The sequence below is a fragment of the Amblyomma maculatum genome, unplaced genomic scaffold (genome assembly GCF_055883805.1).
Source record: "Amblyomma maculatum isolate TAMU_Amacu unplaced genomic scaffold, ASM5588380v1 scaffold_20, whole genome shotgun sequence".
In the NCBI taxonomy this organism is placed as follows: Eukaryota; Metazoa; Arthropoda; class Arachnida; order Ixodida; family Ixodidae; genus Amblyomma; species Amblyomma maculatum.
Window position 1 is genome coordinate 2,600,266 of NW_028146745.1, and position 23,747 is coordinate 2,624,012.

Sequence of the window (23,747 nt, forward strand, 5' to 3'; positions counted from 1 at the left end):
GAGTGTCCATAAATCTTTCAAAGGTAGACGGAGCGTTGCATAGGCCGAAAGGCATCACGTTAAATTCATATAACCCATCGGGAGTCACGAATGCCGTCTTCTCCTTGCCTTTCGGATGCATCGGTATCTGCCAGTATCCGGACCGTAAATCAACAGATGAAAAGTAGGAAGCTGAATGGAGGCAGTCAATGGCATCATCAACACGCGGGAGCGGGTAAACATCCTTCTTGGTGACAGTACTGAGGCGGCGATAGTCGACACAAAATCGCCAGGTGCCATCTTTCTTTTTCACGAGAATCACAGGGGCGGCCCATGGGCTAGATGATTCCTGAATGATTCCTCTTTGCACCATATCACGGACCTGTTCGTCAATAATCTTTCGTTCTGAAGGTGAAACACGGTATGGTGTCTGTCCAATCGGGTGTGCAGATCCAGTGTCGATCATGTGATGGGTGCGGGAAGGCGGAATCGGTGGTGGCTGATCTCGCGCAAAGTCGAACACGTCCGCATGTTTCATAACAACCTCCATCAATATTCGGCGGTCGTTGGTGGGTAGCGATTTATTTATCATAGACTGAAACTGGGAATCAGCATGATCAAGACGTCTAGTTGAACGAGCAACGCCATCACTGAACGCGGCGATGTGCATAGAAAGGCGTTCTTCAAATTTGGCGAGTTTCAAACCACGCGGTAATACGGCAGGTTCATTGGTATGGTTGACAGTCCAAAGCGTGGCACGGCCATCGTTCACTCGAACAACGCTGCGGGGCACCAACACACTCTTTTTGGCACCGGAAAGGGAAGCGGGTTCCACCAAAGCTTTGAAGGCATTGGGAACCGCACCCGAAGACACAACTGGGACGAAGATGGCGGACATCGCCGGAACGACGGTATCCTCAAAGACAGAAAACACTTGGACCGCCCGCGGCGATTCTTCTATGAGGGCCGATCGAAGGCTGGGGCTTATTGATATCTCGCCACTGTTGAAGTCTAGAGTTGCGCCACACTGCTGTAAAAAGTCAACTCCTAAAATAACGTCGTGCGTAGAGCGAGGGAGCACCGTAAATTCAGTTCTAAACTCGTGTCCAGCCATCGCTACATTTACATAACAAATACCAAGCGGAAGCAACGATTCTCCCCCTACACCTCGAAATATGACAGTTTTATCCCAGCCAAGCATAATTTTTCGGCCGAGACGGTTCTTAAAATCTAAGCTCATCACGGAAACTGTAGTACCCGTATCCACTAAGGCCCCAACCCAAACACCATCCACTAACACTTTCAAGCGGTTCTTCAGCATAACGACCGGTAGAAGAATTGGCAATATCGATGACCTGGCGACCGCACCTCCAGCGGTTGCACACGCTGGTTTCCCGGTGGCGGAGAAGAACGGCGGGGAGAAGGCGATTGTCGGGAGCGGTGGGCAGGAGGAGTCAGGCTGCGATCAGAAACTGGTGAGTCGTTGCGTGGTGGTACGTAGCGGTAGGAGCCCGAAGGAGGGGGATAAGTCGGGTCGCGGTAGAACGGCGATTCCACCATTGGCGCTGGTAGCGTGGTGGCGGGTTCCGGCGGCGGCAGATCCTGGATTGTGGCCAAGCATACCGCAGCGGTAACAGACGGGTGGTTCACGAGCACAGTCCAAATATTAGTTCTCGGTAACAGGACCGAAGCGATCAGCAAAGTCCAGACCCCGGGGGTGTTGCGGAGGAGGTGGCGCCCTGTAGTGGGTACGAGCTGGGGGAGCAGGGCCATATGAGTCGTTTCGGTGGTCACGGACGGAGGAGGAGCGGTAGAACGCCAAGAAGAGCGCTGGATGGGAGCTGCCTGCAGGGAGCAGCTATCACAGGGGATTGCACTGCGGTTCACATCTTGATGGCGGGAGAGCCCATCATGGACAATTTGGCGAATCATGTCGGCCAAATGCGGAGGCTCATGTGAATTCTCGTGAGATACCACGCTTGAAACAGTGGTCACGTTAGGCAGACGGCCGAAATTCGGGGTTATGCGACGCAGCTTTGAAGTTTCGAACGTACGACAGTGCTTGATCACGGCCGTGGGAGAATGTAAGTTTTCTTTTGTAATTAAAAAAGTTATATACGTCCACCGCGATGCCCTTTAATAGGTGGCCAACTCTGTCTTCATCAGACATGCTCGGATTCACCGCTTTGCACAGTTTTATGACCTCTTCTATGTACATTGTGCATGTTTCACCAGGCCCTTGGGCTCGCTGGAATAAAGCCTGCTCAGCGCATTTCCGTTTTGCCGTGGTATCCCCGAAACAATTTCTAATCTCCTCTTCAAAACGCTCCCAGCTCGTTAAGGATGCTTCATGGTTCTAAAACCATGTCAGGGCTGTGGAGTCCAAGAAAAAAACAACATTTGCCAGCATTACAGTGGCATCCCAGCGATTGTACTTGCTCACCCGCTGGTAATTGGTGAGCCAGTCGTCCACGTCTTCGCCAGCCTTGCCAGAAAAGGTACTCGGCTCACGGTAATGCTGCCATGCGGGTGCCGCTGGACCTGGCTGCCGTGCATCGCCGTCTTGAATCATTGTGGGTGTCAAAGGGGGGAGCCAAGCGAGTCGTCGGCTCGAACGAGGTAGAGAGGAATCCGTGGTGATCTTTCAGCACCTTCCACCACACTGTTAAGGTTTATTTACAAAGTGGTTCTGCCCCTTAGCCTGATGTGCTAACCTAGATATAGTGAGCTTCCTCTTCTTCCACTTCTATTCCGGAGAGCCTCTTTTTGCACTTCCTTGTTTTCTTCTGTTCGCATGCCTGACAATATAATTGCAGATCTATAAAACGTCAGTTTTCTACGCATTTACATCTTAGGTTTGTACTTAACGCTTTTTAGATCGCCACCAGCTCCGATTAAATTAGTTAAGCTTTAGAGGCTTGGATTTACATCTTGAGTTGTTTGAAAGGCAAATGTGTTTTCTTATGAAACAGGTGTTATAAAACGGTACTGCGATTTTATTAGAATATGCTAAAACCATTCAATAAAAGTGAAGAACAATAAAAAACACAAGTTTGTATTAAAGTTAGATAATGTTTTAGATTTCAAAAGACAGGTTAGTGCAACTTTAAAATTTGCTTTGTACAGCACCACCGTCTCTATGCATATGATAGTCAGTAGCGGTTATGAGATTAATAGCATCAAAGTAGACACCAAGATTTATTTCCCGCTTGGCGTCGCGATATTATGCTGGGAAAGCGAGTACATGAACAGGCAACTAAGATAATTTTCAATACAGTTCAAAATATCAAACGTCAAAGGACTTGTTTCATTGACCATTCCGTGCGCTTTCTGATTTTTATGTTTAAATTGGGCTGCTGTGCTGCGCAGAAAAATACTTTTTTAACTCCTTTTACATGTCGAAGTACACACACAAAAAAAAACATTAACTTGAAGGATAAACATGCGGGATATGTCGTGTGCAATGCGCATTTTGAACCAAACATGATATTTAAGACTCCTTATTTTATATTGTTCGTTCATAACTCTAGTTCGAAATGTCGAAAGTCAGAATACACATTTTGAATTTCGTCATCGCTAAATAAATTTATAAATCAAAACTATAAAATATGGTGCCCTAAATATTTTTAAGGTTTTATTTCTAATCGTCGCGTCTTCGAATAAAAATTCCAACATTTAATGCAGTTACTTTTGGAACTAATCAATAATATCTTAAATGTACAAGATGTTCGCATTGCTGAGCAACATACCAGAGGAGACCACAAAGGATAATCTATCATAGTAGTTAAGATACAATTGTTCAGATGCCAAGATACTACAGGCAGTTTCACCTGCGTTATAGAGAGCACAACTTCACTGAAAGTATCATTTGCTTTTAGTCCAAATGGTGGTGTGTGGATGCAAAGTTTCTCGTCTTGTTGCCTCCATTCAGGGTTGAACCAGAGTATACAGCCGTTTTCTTTACCTAATTTTACAGGTGGCTGCGTGGCTGCTGTGCACAAAATAATAGTAATTGCAATACAAAGGACTTTCAGATAAAATGAGGGTGTCATACGAACCGGTTCATACACCGATATTATTCTGGCAGATCAGTATCCATTTCTTGTTCTTTTTATTAAAATACCCCCATCGCCAATTTAGAGGTCATTACGCCAAGCTTTGACTACAAATAAGTAAGCCAAATGCAGGAACGAATAGCAGCTGGCAGATTTTGATTTTATCTGGGCGGCAAGCCTTGCCTCAGTTCAACTCAGACGAGGAATGAAGTCATGAAAAAAGTATTTCAATTCGTTTGTCCCTAGCTTTCTTATGGTGGATGGGTGCTAAGCACATTGGCTGGGTCCCGCTGTCTGCAATGATTTGGTTCGGGTTTGAAGAGCATATCGTGCCAGCTACTTGTGTTTGGTTATGACAGTATATGGAATTCCACATGGGGGCTCTTCAGATAGAAAAACTAATACAAATGTTGCCTAATTTGAAGATAAGCTTGGCGGAGATTCTTGCTTGTATTCTACTTGGCCCTTAATATTAAGAAGGAAATTTCAGTTAACAAAAGTTGACAGAGGCTTAGCTTGGTTAAGCCTGGTAGGTTGCGAAAGCATCCTTAGCAGTATGCGGCATCGTAGTCATGCGCACCGCCGTCTCTCACGGACGGCGCGAGTCAGTCGCCGCTTTATACAGCTGTATAACATCACAACACCTGTGGCGCTCCTAGCGGAGACAGCGGCAGTTAGGCCGCCGTTCATGCGCACCGCCGTCTCTCACGGACGGCGCGAGTTGGTCGCCAAGCTTTGAGGCGTGACGTCACACAGAGGTCATGTGAAAGGTCATTTCATGTGCGCCGCTGTCGCACCGCAAAGGCTTGAAAGTGAAAGTAGTATTTGTCACCCGTTAATAAGTAGGGGCATTATTAACGATGCGCCCTTAACGGTGCGCACACTCCCTGACACCCTTAGAGTGAGTGGGGGTAGCCGTTCCGGTGGCAAAGGAGATGCCCTCGACCTGCGTGGCAAGCTCAGCCGGAATTCAACTACCTTGTAGTGACAGAAGGGGTGGCCATTTGGTGCCCAGCTGTCACCAGTTCAAGCCAGAGTAAGGTTCGGAGTCAGAAGTAATAAACAAAACAAACTTTATGCACAGCAAGCGACGATACAGAGGAATACACAAACACTAAAATTGCACAAACGAGAGGTTCATAGAAAAACAAACGCTAAGCATGCAATTACAGAGGCACTCAATAACACAGAGGATTTACAACAGGTCACACACGAGAGAGTCACAAAACAAACACCAAATTGTTCACTGGGCACTGTTGCAGTCCGACGCCTCGAGAGTCACGATTTGGCAGCCATGCAAGACGAGCGCCGCTCCGTCGCAGGTCTGTGGGCTTGCCAGCAGCGGGTGAACCCCGGGAGTCAAGTCGAAGCACTGGCGAACACGCCGCAACTACTGACTGACTGACTGACTCAACAAGCGGCGCGGCCTCAATAAATATGACGCGCTAAGGCTAGCACGCACACACATAGCTTCGCTGGTTAGACCGCTCCCTTTTCCTCCCGTCAAGCCGCGCATCGTCATTGGCCACGACCCGTAGAACATTCTGGAAGGCTCTGGCGTGTTCCAGACTGATGATTCACCGTCATCCCCGGGCAATGGAAAGGAGGGTGACGGCGACGCGCACAAAGTTATGCGCTCTCTCGCTTTGGGGAAGGAGGCCTTTTCTCGAACCTTGTGGACGAATCCATGCGGCGCCGCGGGGCCTCGCGCCGCGCCGGCTTGATAAAAATGTGCGCCGATTTCGTTACAGTATTGCTTTCGCAATAAAGCTGTCACATATACAGGCGACATTTACCACCTTACATCTAAAAACAAGATGCGAAAGTTGCAGCACCTTTTTGTGTCCAATCAGTATATCTACACTGACCAGATCTTCGGCAAGAATGCTACCGGATAGTATGGTTTAATTTAGAGCAAGAAACAATTCTCTAATTATCTACATGCATTATGGCCTGTGCTGCTGCTAAGGGCCCTGGAAAATATGCTGCAGGTTGCACGGTTATAGTCCTCATTGCTTACAGAGACGATTCACGTTCTCTCACATGTGAGAAAAACCTTAGTGTGAAATTTTAGACGAAATTAAAAACATACTGTGTAGTAGTACTAATCTAACAAATATATGCAACACCTCAACATGGCCCACAACGTTATTTGAAATGGTACAGCGAAGGAGAGCTTACACTTGTAATCGTGGCTTACATGAGTTTATTGATGAAATCATATCCAACTGAACTGAAGTAGCACACGCTGCATTAAGCATAGTTCTTCTGTGTTTGCACTGCATAAAATGAAATAAAATTGCTGTCGTGCAGGAACAAGGAGACACACCGCAAGAAAGAAACACAGAACCTGCATGGAAACAACATGGCTGCAGTTTTACAGCTTAGGTACATTTCGTATTTCGCGGAATTTATTCGGCACAGTCTTTGACACAAAAGCCAAGCAATAAAATTTTGTTTTCACTCTGTGCTTTACCGCACAGCTCAAACTCTACAGATTGAAACAAAATTGCAAGTGAGCATAAAGGCGCCATGTACTTGCCCATTCCCTACTCGTCAGTTCAGGCCTATGCCTTAATTTCGCCGAAGCAGTTCCAGCTTTAAACAAAAACTGATGCTGTTGCATATTGTCAACAAGAACAATAACGAGTAACAACAAATTCAGGCAGTGCTCAATAGTTTTGTCTTTGCAACGTTATATGCTCCCTTCAAGGGAGCTCTAACACGGAATTAGGCCCCTTTCAGCGTAGTGTGCAAGCGGAAGAGCCTCAGAGAACTGCAATGGTACTACGAAATTACCTAGGACTCCTCTGCCTTTACAACATTTAAAAAAAAAAGTTTGTAAGGCGTGTTTTTGATCCTTAGAATGCAGCGACACTAATTCGCCTTTTTTAGGTAGTGAGCATTTTGCAGTTTACCAAGGCGTTTAACATTGAATAGTTTATTTACTTGCTTTCTCTGTTCATGCTACCGTTCCTGTTCGTACAACTGGTAACGTCGGAATGTTAGTTGATTTGGTGAAGTTTTTATCTGCAATTTGCCTCAAGGGCGTTTTCTCGTTCCGCATTATTACATTCCTAACCGCCTGGAGACGAGAATCGGCATCCTTCCACATGTGCCATTCATGAGAAAGTACTAGTGACTAATTGTTTTTTGCTTCGAAGCGATATGTTTTTTTCTCGTTTTTTTTTACTGCGGAGTTCAGATAGCGCGTTAAATGTTCCGCTTTGTTAGGTGTGCTTTATAAAGCTAGAATTGTTATCTGAAAGACGCCGTAGGATTCTGCATTCATGGTACCACATGCCAACCGCTATACGCTAAGATGCCCACCATAGTGGCGAGGCTGTTTATAAGTGTTGACTATCGTACGTAAAACATGATACGTCTATATTTTGTATCTTGTTCCCGGCACTCGCCTTTTATACAATCATTCACTACTGCACGGCGACATAAAATTACACCCACTAGAGCGGCCTGCAACTTTTGTGAATTAGGACGCTCCTATCCATCTCCGGGCGTATGCAGGGAGACCCATTAAAAAACTCGGAATATTCTTCAAAATCTCCTCAACCAACAAACGTAAAACTTCTCCTTCCGTACGCTTTAATAGTATGCTCACCTGAAAATATGCATGCGGCCAATGTAATGGCGATGAGATTCATAATGTTGCTAGGGGAGCTGGGTAACTTGCTGCAAGAGTATTTTTTGTATTGCTTCTGGTGCCTCACTCACGCTTTAAAGTGAAGCGAGCGCACGTATTCCTCAGAACAGGGCGTATTTATTGGCTTGAATGTGCTCGTGCACGCTTCTAGTTTAGTTTTTTGACCGGGGGATTTGTAGGAAACAATTTGTTTTCTGCTCTTTATGCAAGCGTAAAACAAATATATTGTCACGTAGTGGTGACGAGGTCGACGACACAATTGAAGGGTCGATGATTGCACTAAAGAAACTCTTTATTTGGGCTGACTTGCGCCCGCAAAAGAACTAAGAAACTCGGCGGCTGCGATAGAAACAAACGTGCTCGTCGATCGTCGAACAAAGAATGCCCGTCACACTCGGCAACGCTATATTTAAAGGCTGCACAGAACAATCTAGATAACGTCGCAAACAGCTACCAGCACGGGCTGGAACATTGTGGAAAGACACCCAAGTGGCCGGAACCTTCGAGACAGATCTCAGTGCATCTTGCGCTACAACAAAACTGATAAAGGTGTGACTCGCGACATCGAGCATTAACAAACAAAGATTACGGAACTGATACGCGGTCCAGAATCAGAGTGATAAGCCTGTATGCCGGCGGCTGTTAAAAAACAACAAATACTGTTTTGAAGGTTTCGCGGCATTACTCCCCCCTTAAAAAAACATCGCCTCGATGTTCCAAAACAAAGAAACGTAAACATAAACACTGCAAAGTTTAAACACCAAAGATTATTTAACGCGCGTAATATGGCTTCAGTCGCACAGCATGTACAATTTCTGGGCGTGCGCGTCGCCGTTGTGATGCTGACATTCCGTCGGGAATGACTTCATAGTCCAATGGTCCGACGCGGCGAATGATTTTGTACGGCCCAAAGTATCGAAGCAACAACTTTTCACTTAATCCGCGACGGCGAATTGGTGTCCAAACCGACACTTGGTCTCCTCGATTGTACTCTGCGTGGCGTCGTCGTAAATTGTATCGTCTGCTATCGGTGCGCTGTTGGTCCTTAATACGCAGCCGTGCGAGTCGTCGGGCTTCCTCTGCACGCTGCAGGTAAGAGGCGACGTCAAGGTTGTCCTCGTTGGATACGTGCGGCAGCATTGCGTCGAGCGTCGTCGTGGGCTCCCTGCCGTACACAAGCTTAAACGGGGTCGTTCTGGTAGTCTCCTGGACTGCCGTGTTATACGCGAAGATCACGTACGGCAAGATGGCGTCCCAGGTCTTGTGTTCAGCGTCGACGTACATAGCGATCATGTCCGCGATCGTTTTGTTCAGGCGCTCCGTAAGGCCATTGGCCTGGGGATGGTACGCAGTTGTTCGTCGATGGCTTGAGTGACTGTATTCCAGGATGGCTTGCGTCAACTCAGCCGTAAACGCCGTTCCCCTGTCCGTGATGAGCACTTCTGGGGCGCCGTGTCGCAAGAGAATTTGTTCGAAAAAAAATTTGGCGACTTCTGCCGCGGTACCATTTGGTAGTGCTCTTGCTTCGGCGTAACGGGTAAGGTAGTCAGTGGCCACGATGAACCCCTTGTTACCCATAGACGAAGATGGAAAGGGGCCGAGGAGATCCATCCCAATTTGTTGAAAGGGCAGGATTGGGGGCGGAATCGGGTTTAATAGTCCTGCTGGTCTGATCGGCGTCGTCTTGCGTCGTTGGCACTCACGACACGTCTTTACGTAGTGGAAAACTTCGGCAGGCAGTCGCGGCCAGTAATACTTCTCCTGGATTCGACGCAACGTGCGCGCAAATCCGAGGTGGTCTGCTGTGGGCTCGTCGTGCAACGCCTGCAGAATTTCTTGCCGAAGGGTTTTAGGCACTACGAAAAGCTGCGCAGTCTTGTTGGGTGCAAAGTTCTTCTTCACGAGGAGGCCATTGCTTAACGTGAAGGATGATAAGTGTCGCCTGAACACACTAGGAGGGGAAGCGGTCTTTCCTTCCAAGTAATCGGCTAGCGCTTTCAGCTCAGGGTCTGATCGCTGTTTTTCTGCGAAACTGCTGGCACTTACCGGTCCCAAAAAGGCGTCATCGTCATCGTCCTTCGGGGGAGAATCGACGGGAGCGCGGGATAAGCAGTCTGCGTCGGAATGCTTCCGGCCCGACTTATAGACTACAGTCATGTCAAATTCTTGAAGTCGTAGGCTCCATCTGGCAAGGCGGCCGGAAGAATCTTTCAAATTAGCCAGCCAGCAGAGCGCGTGATGATCGCTTACCACCTTGAATGGTCGGCCGTATAAGTATGGACGAAACTTAGAAGTGGCCCAGATGATTGCAAGGCACTCCTTCTCGGTCGTCGAGTAATTAGCTTCGGCTTTTGTGAGAGACCTGCTAGCGTAGGCGATTACTTTTTCCTGTCCGGCAGTTTTCTGGACGAGAATGGCTCCTAGGCCTACACTGCTCGCGTCGGTGGGAATTTCGGTCTCGGCGTTTTCATCAAAGTGGCCAAGTACAGGAGGGCATTGCAGGCGGCGCTTAAGTTCGTTGAAGGCCTCTCCTTGCGGCGCTTCTCATTTAAAAGGTACGTCAGCCTTTGTAAGCTGCGTCAACGGTTCGGCGATCCGCGAAAAGTTTCTGACAAATCGTCGATAATAAGCGCACAGCCCAAGGAATCAGCGCACAGCTTTCTTGTCGGCAGGCGGTGGCAATTGTACGATTGCAGCTGTTTTCTCCGGGTCTGGGAGAATACCGCCCTTGCTAACGATGTGACCTAGGAATCGGAGTTCTTCGTAGGCGAAATGACACTTCTCTGCTTTTAGCGTTAGCCCCGAAGACTTGATGGCTTCCAGCACTGTCTGTAGTCGTTTTAGGTGGTCTTCAAAGTTTGACGAGAAGATAACAACGTCGTCCAAATATACCAAACAAATTTGCCACTTCAAGCCTGCCAGGACTGTGTCCATTACTCGTTGAAACGTGGCTGGTGCGGAGCAGAGGCCAAATGGCATCACCTTAAATTCATAAAGGCCGTCCGGTGTGATGAATGCGTTCTTCTCGTGATCTCTTTCGTCGACCTCAATTTGCCAATATCCGCTGTTCAGGTCCATCGATGAGAAGTACCTTGCATTGCAGAGTCGGTCGAGAGTGTCGTCGATGCGGGGAAGCCGGTAGACATCCTTCTTCGGTATGCTATTCAAGCGGCGGTAATCAACGCAGAAGCGAAGTGTGCTGTCTTTCTTCTTGACCAAAACGACTGGTGCCGCCCAGGGGCTGTTCAATGGCTGGATTACGTCATCACGCAGCATTTCCTCAACTGGATCGCGAATGGCCTGGCGTTCTCGCGGCGATACACGATAAGGGCTTTGGCGCAGAGGTCGGGCGTGTTCGTCCGTTATTATGCGATGCTTGGCCAGTGGTGTTTGTCGTACCTTCGATGACGATGAGAAGCACTCCCCGTAGCTTCGAAGCAGACTGAGAATCTGGTCTTTCCTGTTGTGGTTCAATGCCGGGTTGATGTCAAATGTGGGCTGACGGAATAGGTCCGGTGCGTCTTCCAGCGTTTGGTCGTGGAGGGAGAATACATCTTTGAGGTCCGCTAATTCGTCGAGAAAGGCGATCGTCGTGCCCTTATTGAGATGCCGGTATTCTTCGGTGAAGTTTGTTACCAGAACCTGAGCTTGACCTCTCCGGAATTTCGTGATGCCTCTTGCGATGCCGACACCTCGTTCTAAGAGCAATTGGATATTTCCTTCGGCGATGCCTTCAGCGGTTTCGATGTTGGCGCTACCTACGCAGACTGTGATACTTGATCGGGGCGGGACGTTCAATTCTTCGTCGAGGACGTTTAGAGGGATGTGTTGCATCGACGTCGTCGTAGCAGGAATGGCTTTGTCTGCAGAGAGCTTGATGAGCTTGGATCGCAGGTCGATGATAGCCCTATGTTCATTTAGGAAGTCCATGCCTAAAATCACGTCGCGGGAGCACTGCTGCAAGACCACGAAGCTGGTGGGGTAAGTAAGCCCATTTACGGTTATTCTTGCAGTGCATCGTCCCGATGGAGTAATCAGGTTGCCACCTGCTGTGCGAATCAGCGGGCCATCCCAAGCGGTGGTAACTTTTCTTAGCTGAGAGGCTAACGGTCCACTAATGACTGAATAGTCAGCTCCGGTGTCTACTAGGGCAGTGACTCTGCGACCGTCGACATCAACTTCAAGGTCACTTGTTCGCGTCCTCGCATTGCACGTGGGCCTTAGTGTCCGATCTCGGCTCCATCGTTTCTTCAGGTCATGGCCGGGGCATACCGTTGTTACCTCGCTGGGCGGCGGTGTCTGCTTGCACTCTGGTCGTGTTGTCGTCGATGTCGTCGTGTGGAGCGGCGATGAAAAGTTGCGTCGTCGTGTTAAGTGGTCGTCGGCGGCAGAGGATCTTCGTCTTTTCGCTGTTGAGCAACCTCACCTCCAAAGGTTGCTGCCTTTAGTTTCCCCTACGGGGGCTTGAGGAACTTGCGCGCACACTACCATCATAGTTACGTCCTGGCGACGCAAAGCGGGCCCTGTACGGCGATGGAGACCTGAATCGACGGCTTGGTGGCGCAATCTCACCGCTACGCAGATAGTTGTCGATTTCTTGTGGTCGTTCACCTGGTCGTGGTCGTGGAGCGTCGACTGCAAATCCGCGGAGACCGATTCGTCGGTACGGGCAGTGCCGCAGAATGTGGGCGGCCTCACCGCAGTGGAAGCATAATGGCCGGTTGTTCGCTGTCCTCCATGCGTCGCACTTCCTGAGGCTTGTTGGTCGTTGGTAGGCTTGGCGGGCGGGAGCCAAGGGGCGGTTTTCAGTAACAGGCCGGTAGCGGCGAGGGCTTGGAAAGTCATCACGTCGGGGCGGAGTGCGACGTAATGCCCCAGCGTAGTACATCGCTGTTGCCTCTTGTGCTGGAACAGTCGCAGCCGTCGCTTAGGAACGCCCAGCGCCTGCTGGACTTCTTCACGGACGACTTCCGCGAGCGTCGCCACCTGGGGTTGTTGCGATGATGGCTGCATTCGGCGGAGCTCCTCTCGCACGATCTCCCGGATTAGGTCACGAAGGTTCTCTCCACTTGCAGATGCGCTGGGGTAGTTGCTTGAGTAGTCTGGCTGATGTGGCCGCTCGTAGTGGCGCATCCGGGTGTACAGCGTCTTCTCGATGGAAGACGCTTCCGTTTCAAATTCCGCCACTGTTTTTGCGGATTTCGGACAAGATTTCCAAAAAGCGATTTTTTGACGCCTCGCATTAAAAGTTTGACTCTCTCACCTTCAGTCATGTTAGGGTCGGCGCGGCGAAAGAGGCGCTTCATCTCCTCAACGTACTCCAGGACAGACTCGTTAGGAAGTTGCAGTCTTGACTGAAGAAGGGCCTGGGCTTTTTCCTTTCTGACGATGCTTGAAAAGGCAGTCAGAAACACTTCCTTGAAAGTCTCCCAGTCCTTCATATTTGCCTCATGATTTTCGAACCAAACTCGGGCATGTCCTTGAAGAACAAAGTAGACTTGCCTAAGTTTCGCGGCGTCATTAAATGCTCATTAATGCTCAGAAAGTGATTTGTGTACAAAAACAGGGAACACCATGACTTCCCTTTCGCGCGCCCTGGTGTGCGCAGCTGTACTTTCTCAGGCTACCAAAAGGCGCTCTCAGAAAGGCGCTATTCTATTCCTCTTCTTTTCCTGCGTTCGTCTCACTGCGCCGTTTCATTGGATAGAACAAAAGCTGTACGACTGCCCGATTTGTGGATGCCGAATACAGCAATTCTGTCGAGTGAGGACTGCATCGAATCAAATACAGCTTGGGGCCGCCTCTAAAAATACCAGTCAATTCTCTACTATTTCATGTTCAGACGGGGAAATGTTCCAGCCGAGCAGAGGCACCGAGCACACGCGTAGGTGCCATCGCTAAGTTATGTAGTAGGTGTTTGTTTACTGTAGAAAATTCTTGAGCGTGCGCGACAGATCCATCTGCACTAAGTGTTCCGAGCTACAGAAGAGAAGGTGAACAAGAAGAAGGCGCCGGTCAAATGGAGCAAAAAGATTCGAAATTCGCCACCAAGAAGCGCCTAATTACCGATTACACACAAATAACGCTTGCTTGGGTGTAAAAATTGATGGCGGCAACACTAAGTGAAGCCTGGATATTTGTCGTGCAAGCTACCAAACGGATTGTTCACAAAGCGCAACTCGAACGTTCTCATCGCCGCTGCACTGGATGTAAACTGTATTGTGTAATCGGTAATTAGGCGCTTCTTGGTGGCAAATTCCGAATCTTCTTGCTTCATTTGACCGGCGCCTTCTTCTTGTTCACCTTCCCTACTGTAGCTCGGAACAGCTAGTTATTGTGGTTACTGTGCGTGCGTAGTAGTGACTAATCGACGCTTTCTCGAAATACGCCGCCGGCTAGCCTATAGTCTAGCTTTGGCTACAATAAATATCACATTTGTAAGCGCGTATAGTAGTTGTTGGGTTGTGGCCGTGTGACTGTTTTTCCGTACTGTCAGAGTTTAGAAGGAGCAGGTCGAAAGCAAGAAAATTTAGGATAGAATTGAAGAGAAAGAGGTGGTAGGTGTGATTTCCGGTGGTGGGTGTGATTTGTGGTGTGGGATTACGTGCTAATATTTGGCGCAAATCTACTATATTAGATGGCCCCAGGACAGTACTTCTACAATAACAGAAGCAATTCTGGAAGAGTTTCATCAAAGGTTACGTTAGTGCATCTATAAACGCTGTTATGTTCGACCTAATTATGCATGCAGCACACTTGCACGTGTGTGCTCAGTACGCGAGTGGGGCAAATCTGTGAGAACTAATCAGGCATATTGTGCCAGCGGCCGTCTCAGAATTCTCGCTGTTTAGTAGCGTCTTCCGTGAACTGCGATGCGCGTCTTTCACGGCCGGTGCACGAACGTAAGCCACGTATGTCAAGGCTGCAGTTTTGGTTGGGCACCATGCCTCATGGTTCAGTTGAGACAATAGGCCCGCGTTATGAGCTGGGCCCTGGTAATAGCTGCTCCACCCAGTCGAAAAAAACTACAGAACTGTGTCGAAAATATGACAAAATATCCTGTAGTTCTCTCATAACCATAAGATTTTTCTGTAGTTCTGTAGTACTTCTCTGTAGTTCTGTAGTTTTTCTGTCTGTTGTCTGTAGTTCTGTAGCCCTTTTCTGTTGTAACTACAGAAATTTGTGATGTTACTACAGCATGTTCTGTTGTCACAACAGGTTTCCCGTCAAAAACCGCACAGAAATTCTGTCGTAACATCAGACATTTTTTTCGCATTTTTTCCGACTGGGCACTTCCACCACAGTCGCTTTTTGAACACTGCAAGCTGCTAATGTTAACCCAGTTTTGGCGATTTTTGTGAGAAAGCACTCTGCCCACAAATCCGGTCCGTGCCACTCGATCATGAGCACAGAAATAATTCCGCAGTAAAAATGAAAAGCACACTGACATGTCACAAACAAAAGTCCTCATCATGTGCAGATTGGTGTCCCGGATTCGTGCTTTATCAGGCAAGCATGTTCCGTTAATAGGATTGTATAAGAAAAACTGTCTTCAGCCAACACAGTCCGCAACCCGTACAAGCACTTTAAGTTAATTGCGCGTTGCTATGGCTCCATATTTTGACAAATATACCCAGGTAAAGCTCTTGTACTATACATTCTCTACATAGTACTTCCGTCATTTTCATTCCTCCGTCATAGTGTATGTTGCGGTTCAAAGCCAGATCGAAAGTTTCCAATGCCTACTGATATTTTCAGCACTGAAACTATAGTTTCAAGCTGGACAGTGGTACTCGTTCAGAGGCTTGATTTTATGACTAAAATAGTTGCCACTCTCAATTAAAAATAGCCATCTCTTGTTATTGGAAAGAAGGCTGTGATCCACATTAAACACCACTGGATTGTCTTGTCGATGTTTTCCCTTATCTACACATCCGACAGCACCTCGATTTTGCCGAGGTTCCTGGCCTCCTAATTTCTCTGTTTTTCGTTTTTTGTAATCAACTCGTTGTCATCAGATACTTCCTAGTCTTTGCCCTAGCAATAGGCACCCACGCATTTACATATTTACATTACATGTGCTTACTGACCAAGACTACTAACGCAAATGATGAGCTTCTACTCGAAAACGTTTTATTGAATGTGGACCTGATACATTAAGTTACCATGATGAAAACGTCGCACTTGCGTTAGTGACAGCTTACATCAAATATTATTACTCAATATGTTTTATACGGTGATACCTACAGCTGACATTGATCACCATTGACTTGGCGGTCACATTAAATGTATTTGTCAAGGGTGTCCTGTAGGGCGGGGACTATGCTTTTAGACCTAGATACTGCGCCACTAGGTCGGACCGAACATATGGTTGGACAGCGACACATCATAAAACAGCCCAAATATAAACGATTTATTGTTGATTTGCAGTATAGTGGACCTTTCCTCGGATGCACGGAACGGCCGGCTGCGTGCACAAGGCTCGGGCAGTATGCCACAGGCGGCTCTCGCCGTTCGCTCTGGCTAATGCTTCCGTTCTCCTGCGCTGCTCGGCTTGGACTGCCACCGCGAAGCTAAGAGCTGGGCCACCCGCGTGGCAACACGTGCGGCCCCGCCCTCGCTCTCTCCACAGCGCGCCTAATGAAGAGAAGCACCACCGTTGATACCAGAAGGAAGAAAAGTGTGTGTGCGCGAGGGGGGGGGGGAGGCATTTCACCGCATTTTGCGGTCTCATGAACAAAGGCTTCCCCACAAATGGTTAGTAATAAGAAATTACAGAAGGATGTATATGATGACCCGAGCGAGTTCAACAGCTGCTGTGGGTCGTTTATAGTAGAAACTTCTGTACCAAATTGAGCTGTCTTCATAGCATAAATCAAGTTTTAGTTGATCTTCAGAGCGTTTTATAAAACTGACATGTAGCGGCTTCAATAATGAGCTGATTCTAAAGGATATCAAGGTGGTTGTCTTGACGCTTGGCGGAGTCTTCACCGCCTTTTTAAGAACACTTTTGAGGGCGAATTAAGGTAGGAGCATAATACAAATTCACGAATTGAATCTGTGAACAATTCGTGACCGAACTGTTCTGAATAAAATAAAATAGCTTTAGATTAAGAAGGAATTTTATTAGAGCGAACAAACATGCGTACGGAGAAAAACAAGGACAAGAGACAGCCCTACTACATCTGCGTTTATTAGTTTATTGCACAAGAAAGGTCGGCAGTATACCAATGAACACATATGCGCAGTCCGAAACGCATAAGATAACGCATCTCTACCCCCCCCCGAGCCACAGATGTATCACTAAACCTCCATCCTCTTTCTTGTACAATACGCTTTAAGCAGCTTGCATTGCTACCGCTTCTGTCCAGAATCCGCATCTTGTTTAGCCAAGGCACATTCATCCACTGCCCTGATCACAGTCCACCGCAAGGCGATCCCGTCTGTGGGCGTTCAGTGAGCGCAGGTGTTTGAGCCGTACACAGCTATTTTGTCCCAACCCAAAGTGGCTTTGGCGAACTCTTTTTCGGATAAATCTTATCTTTGTGGCGATACAAAATCCTAACCTTGCATGACGAGAGAGATAGTGCAATTATATTTTATTTCAACGGACAATAAATGTGTCAGCAAGACTTCTCTTGCTCTATCAAGCAAAGAGGTGTCTTTTTTAAGTGATTTTTTGTGCAGCAGGTGAACCCAGGGGTTGTTTCACGTGACTGTTTCGTTTTCTTAGTTTTTTTTCCGGGCCTTGGAGTAAAGGGCTTAGGCATAGTTGTGAGTCAGCGCTTGTACTGTGGCTTTCTTTTTTCTTGTCCTTTGTCTTCGTGTTCGTGCCGTTTATATTGTAAGGTGTTTATTGGAGCACCAAGACCGTAGGCAACGTCCGCAAACCAAAGCGACGGGGGTAGCGTTCGAACCAACAGTGCAGTGCCAACAAGGCTCCGGCTCCACTTCGTCTACCTCTTCGGGTTGGCGCGCGAGGAGATGGCGGTCGGGATTACTACAATACCCTCCGGCGCAAAAGGAGCCATCCTGGAGACTCATGGTGAGGAAAGGGTAGGGAGATCATAATACGGCTTGAGGCGGTCGACATGTACAGTTTCTCGGCCGCGGCGGCGATGATCTGGAGATGGGTTCAAGGGCTCTACTACGTAATTGACGGGAGAAGATTGTTCGAGAATGCGGTAAGGTCCATGATAGCGCGATAGGAGTTTGGATGAAAGGCCGGGTGCAGAGGAAGGCACCCAGAGCCAAACGAGGGCGCCTGAGAGATATGGAGGCGCTGGATTTGTAGGGTCCCGGTTGTGCTTTTGTTGAGCCTGGTTATCCGTTGTGAAGGAGCGCGCCGATTGTCGGCATTCTTTGGCAAATGTGTGCGCTTCAGACAGTAGAGTGATCTCTGAAGCTTCGGGGTGGTAGGGCAGAATAGTATCCATGGTTGACGTGGGTTCACGACCATATAAAAGAAAGAAGGGGGAGAACCCAGTCGTAGTATACGTAGCCGTATTGTAGGTGTACGTTACGAAAGGCAGCAGTTGGTCCCAATTAGAGTGAGCACTATCAAAGTACATGGCTAGCATGTCACTAAGAGTGCGATTAAATCGCTCAGTTATGCCGTTCGTTTGGGGGTGATACGCTGTGGTGCTCCGGTGAATGATCTGGCACTGTTTGAGGAGGGCATCGACAGTGTCGGAAAGAAATGCACGTCCGCGGTCACTCATCAATTCTTTCGTGCGCTTGACGAAGAACGAGGCGATGCAGAATGAACGAAGCAGCATCCTGTGCGGCGGCCGATGTTTCCACGTAACGGGTTAGGTGGTCAACGGCTACGATGACATAGCGGTTGTTAGCAGAAGTGGTCGGAAACGGGCCATACAGATCGATACCGACACGGTCATAAGGGCGGCTGGGGCAATCAATGGCTGCAACGGAGCGGCTGGCTGAGGGGTGGATTCTTGCGACGTTGGCAGGCGGTACAGGATCGGATGTATTGACGAATGAAGCGGTACATGCCGCGCCAGTAATATCTCATACGCAGTCGAGAATAGGTTTTCATGACACCTGCATGGCCGCATTGGGGATCGGCGTGGAAAGAGGCGCAGATTTCAGCACGGAGATGTCGCGGAATCACGAGAAGCCACTTTCGCCCTGTAGGATGGTAATTGCGGCGGTATAAAAGTCCATCACGAGTGCCGAAGTGGGGGGCCTGACGATGAAGTGCACGTGACGGAGACAGCTCCGCGGGCGTAGACAGGAATGTTAAAAGGGAGGATATTCATGGATTCTTCTGATGCTCAGATTTTATGATGTATAATGTTGAGCGGCGACATATCGTAGGCACAAACGAGGCCAGCCGTCGAGTCGTTAGGAAGCGGTGAACGGGGACGGGCATGAGCGTCGGTGTGCTTGCGTCCAGATCGATAGATGACGTGGATATCGTACTCCTGAAGACGTAACGCCCAGCGGGCGAGGCGGCCGGAGGGGTCTTTGAGGGTGGATAGCCAACAGAGCGCGTGGTGGTCGGTAACAACGTAGAATGGGCGACCGTACATATAAGGACGAAACTTGGTAATGGCCCATATGATGGCCAGACATTCCTTTTCGGTCACAGAATAGTTCGATTCCGCTTTCGAGAGGGTACGAATAGCGTACGCGCCGACATACTCGGAATATCCCGTTTTTTGTTGAGCCAGAACAGCGCCCAGACATACGCCGCTTGCATCAGTATGTATTTCGGTCGAGCAGGAAGGGTCAAAATGGCGGAGTATAGGGGGAGAGACCAGTAGACGGCGTAGTGTACTGAACGCAGCATCACAGGCTGGTGACCAAGATGAGAGGTTCGGGCCTCCGGCAGAAGTTGCATTAAAGGGGCAATGATACTGGCGAAGTTGAGGATAAAACGGCGGAAATACGAACATAGACCGGCAAAACCGCGAAGTTCTTTCAAGGTTGTGGGCTTGGGGAAGTCTGCGACGGCACGAAGTTTGGTAGGATCCGGTAGAACGCCATCCTTGGATATGACATGACCAAGTATTGTGAGCTTGGCAGCGGCAAAGTGACATTTCACCAAGTTGAGCTGTAAGCCGGCTTCAGTAAGGCACATAAGGACACGCTGAAGGCGCATAAGGTGGGAAGGGAAATCTTTCGAGAAAACAACATTTTCATCTAGATAACAAAGACAAGTTTCCAATTTGCGCCCACTGAGAATGTTATCCATCATTCTCTCTAAGGTGGCGGGGGCGTTGCACAGTCCGAACGGCATCACATTGAATTCATAAAAGCCATCGAGAGTGATGAAGGCTGTATTCGGGCGGTCAGCGGAAGCCATCGGTACTTGCCAATAGCCAGAGCGCAAATCTAGCGACGAAAAGAACTCCGCTCCTTGCAAACAATCTAGCGCGTCGTCAATTCGTGGTATTGGGTAAACATATTGCGGGTTATCTTCTTCAGACACCGGTAGTCCACACAGAAGCGGATCGTGCCATCTTTCTTCTTCACAAACACTAAGGGGGTGGCCCAAGGGCTATGAGATGGTCGTCTGATGCCCCGTTGAAGCACATCGGCGACATTGTCACGAATGACGCGGCGCTCAGTGGGCGACACGTGATATGGTCGCACCCGCAGGGGAGCATGAGGACCAGTGTCGATTGCATGAGAAACGGTCAAGGCGCGGCCCAAGGAAGGGTGGGACACGTCAAAAGATGCACTGCAGCGCTGAAGGAGGGCGAGTATTTGGTCCCGTTGAGCGGACGGAAGGTCGGTCGCGATAGCTCGATGAAGGGCGTCGACAGGAAGCTCATCACTCCTAGCAGCACAAGACGTCAGGGCAGCGACGTGAGGAAAAACTTCAGGTTCGGAGAACATGTAAGTGCGATCAGGGTCCAGCTCTTCAATGTAGCCGAGGCACTCCCCGCGAAGAACAATCGTCGGGCAGGGAAAAGGGTTGAAAGCATAGATGACACAGCTGCCGTCAGATTTCGTTAGAACGGCGAAAGGAAGAAGGAGGCGGTTATGGTGGGCGGAGGCAAGTTTGGGCATAAAAACTGGACTAGGGAGGGCAGATGTCGAAATAAGGGGAACCAGAACAGAAGAAAAGGGAAGAATATCGGTGTCTGCAGCTACAAGGAGTTTAGCAGGGCGCACAGGCGGGTCACACAGGGAAACATTACACACAGGAGAAAGCTCAACTTCAGCACGGGCACAATCAATCACAGCACTGTGAGTCGACAGAAAGTCGTAGCCAAGGATGATGTCGTGGGAGCAGGCGTAAAGCACCATCATCTCGACGAGATACGTAATGTCTTTGATGCAAACTCGTACCGTGCTCGCTGCCACAGTGGTGATGCGCTCTGAACTTGCCATACGAAGCGAAAAGAAAGAAAGCGGCATCGTGACCTTGCGAATTTTGCGGCGAAGGGCATCACTAATTACGGAAATGGCAGCACCTGTATCCACCAGCGCAAGAACGGTAAAACCTTCTACGAACACTTCAATGACTTTGGCGGGAGAAGGCGGAGGACGTAACGAGTTCATCAAACGCGCAGTTCTTGCCTCCGGAACTGCGGCATTTAGTTTTCCCTTGCGTAGGGCCCTGTCGCCGGAGCATCGGCGAACTGGAACGTCGGCGAGGCGAAGGCGAATGGCGTGTCGAGTACTGAGCGGGATGTGGAGAGGGTCCAGAAGAGACGTCGCTCAAGGGCGGGCGGGTACTGACGGACTGCGTTCTCAGTATGAAGCGGGCGCTGACGGCAAAGGCGAGCGTCGTGACCCGGGACCCCGCAAGCATAGCAAACTGGGCGATTGTCGGCGGTTCGGCATGGGTTCGTAAGGCGGCGCCGTGATCGAGGGATCGGAGACTGAGGGGCCATGAAACGAGGTGGAGCATAAAATGTAGGGCCGTTCTGGTAAGACAATGTAGGAAGCGGACCGCGCGTTCCAGCGGTTATTTGAGCGTAAGTACGTGGTGCTTGCACAGGAGCGATGGGAACACTAGAAGGCAGCGCTTCGGCGACTTTCTCCTCGATAACTTGGCGGATAGCCGGCGAAATAGATGGCGCGTTGGCCGGCGGTAATTACGAAGTGCAGACGGTCGGCTGAACTGGATGGAGGAGGGATAGCGTGCAACTTCTTCGCGGATGAAGTCTTGGATATTCTGCATAAATTGAGACTGCTCCGCAGGCGACTTAGCCAGTGCCAAGCCAGCAATGCCGGCAGGTGCGGTAGCCCGCCGCGTAGAAGCGCGTTGCTTTCGTAGCTCGTCAAACCTCTGGCACAGGGTTATAATGTCGGATACGGAAGTAGGTTCCCTGGCCGACATCCTATACTACGCATCATCAGTGAGACCTTCTAGAACATGTTGACTCTTTCGGGCTTGGGCATGGACGGATTGACCCGCTTGCAGGGGTCAACCACGTCCTCAATGTACCTAGTAAACGTTTCCTCGGGAAGTTGAAGCAATGCATGGAGGCGTTGTTCGGCGCGGAGTTTGCGTACCGCACGACGGCCGAAGACAACCGCGAAGTTCTTCTTGAAGACAGACCACGTCGAAAGATCGGCTTCGTGGTTTCGAAACCACAGATTTGCCACATCCGTGAGGTAGAAGAGGACGTTGCTCAGTTTTATGGTATCGTCCCAGTGGTTGTAAGTGCTGAGGCGTTCGAAAGAGGCCACCTAGTCGTCAACGTCAAGGTCGTCGGTACCACTGAAGAAAGGTTGGTCACGGGGGCGTTGTGCCCCGGGACAGAAGATGGTGGCAGGAGTGGCAGGGATGGGCGCCTATGGTTGGCTGGGAGTGTCCTGCATGGTTGTGACCGAAGGCGGTAGCGTGCGGTTCCGAAGTTCCAGGGTGAAATTTGCGAGGCGGACTGGGGCGACGACGGAGACACCTCCACGAAGTGTAAGGTGTTTATTGGGGCACCACGACCGTAGGCAACGTCCGCAAACCAAAGCGACGGGGGTAGCGTTCGAACCAACAGTGCAGTGCCAACAAGGCTCCGGCTCCACTTCGTCGACCTCTTCGGGTTGGCGCGCGAGCTGATGGCGATTGGTATTACTACAATATTAATAATGAATAGGTACCAACTCGCCCAACAAAGTATCTTGGTAAGCTATTTTTTTTCTGTGTACTGGGTTTTGTGGGATTGTTGAACCTCCAACATATCAGCATATTATCAGCCACGTTTCGATACTTCTTACAGTTGTAACTACTTCTCGCTAGGAAAATTATTAACGGTTTTGTGTCAGGGCTGAGTTTGTTATTTTTGATCGCACTTTAAAGAGTTTGTTGAGGTGTTTCTAAACTCTCTTGAAACTTCATGCACTTCATGCACTTCAATATTTCGTTTCTGTTATTTCGGTCATCACTATAGTACAGCCAAAAGCGCTCAAAATAGAACGGGAGCAGATGACATTTAGAAGATAAAAATTATTAGAAGATAAAAAAATTTAAATAACGAAGAGCAGAAGTGCCGAAGTAGTATTCTTTTTTGTAAGTATTGCCCTATAATTAAAGCAAGTATTGGCTCCGTTTTTAAGGCAAAAATGTGATTAGAACGGGAATACAGAGAAAAAATTTGCAACCCATGAAAAATCGCAAACAAAATACAATATCAGCTACAAGCGCGTATTAATGTACACGCCAATGCTGCGGCAGAACACCTGTATTATTCCACCCTTAAATAGGTTGGAATCATCTTCAACTAGTCTGAGCCACGGTCGAGGGCCACTGCAATTAGCTTAGAATAGCAGATCTCTGGATGCAATGAGATAATCGGTGGGTGCAATGAGATATGTTGTTATAATAAGGGCGGGGTTTAAATGTAGGTTGCGTTGCAAATTTTGAGGAATGCTGTGGAGGTACACCTGATTAATGAAGCAAATTTAACCATAGCGTTGTAATGAGATCTTTATTGTTGTTGTTGTTGTTGAAAAATTTTATTGTCTAACAGAGAAGGACCACACCGCCTGGGGGAGGGGACTTAGCGGCCCAGCCGCACGGGATGGTTGCATTAGATGCTGGCCGGTTTGGTTTCGCCGGCGGCCTCTGTTGCCAG

At 48.9% G+C, this 23,747-nt stretch overlaps 1 protein-coding gene across 1 annotated transcript in view; it reads right to left on the bottom strand.

Annotated features, from left to right (window-relative positions):
* Positions 1 to 1,645: 1,645 nt before the first annotated feature.
* LOC146171527 (uncharacterized) overlaps positions 1,646 to 23,747 on the bottom strand; it is a 50,541-nt gene continuing 28,439 nt past the window's right edge. Inside the window, exon 2 of the mRNA XM_084586493.1 lies at positions 1,646 to 1,718. Within this exon, the coding sequence (XP_084442619.1) occupies positions 1,646 to 1,718 (73 nt within the window). The remainder of the gene's footprint in view (positions 1,719 to 23,747) is intronic.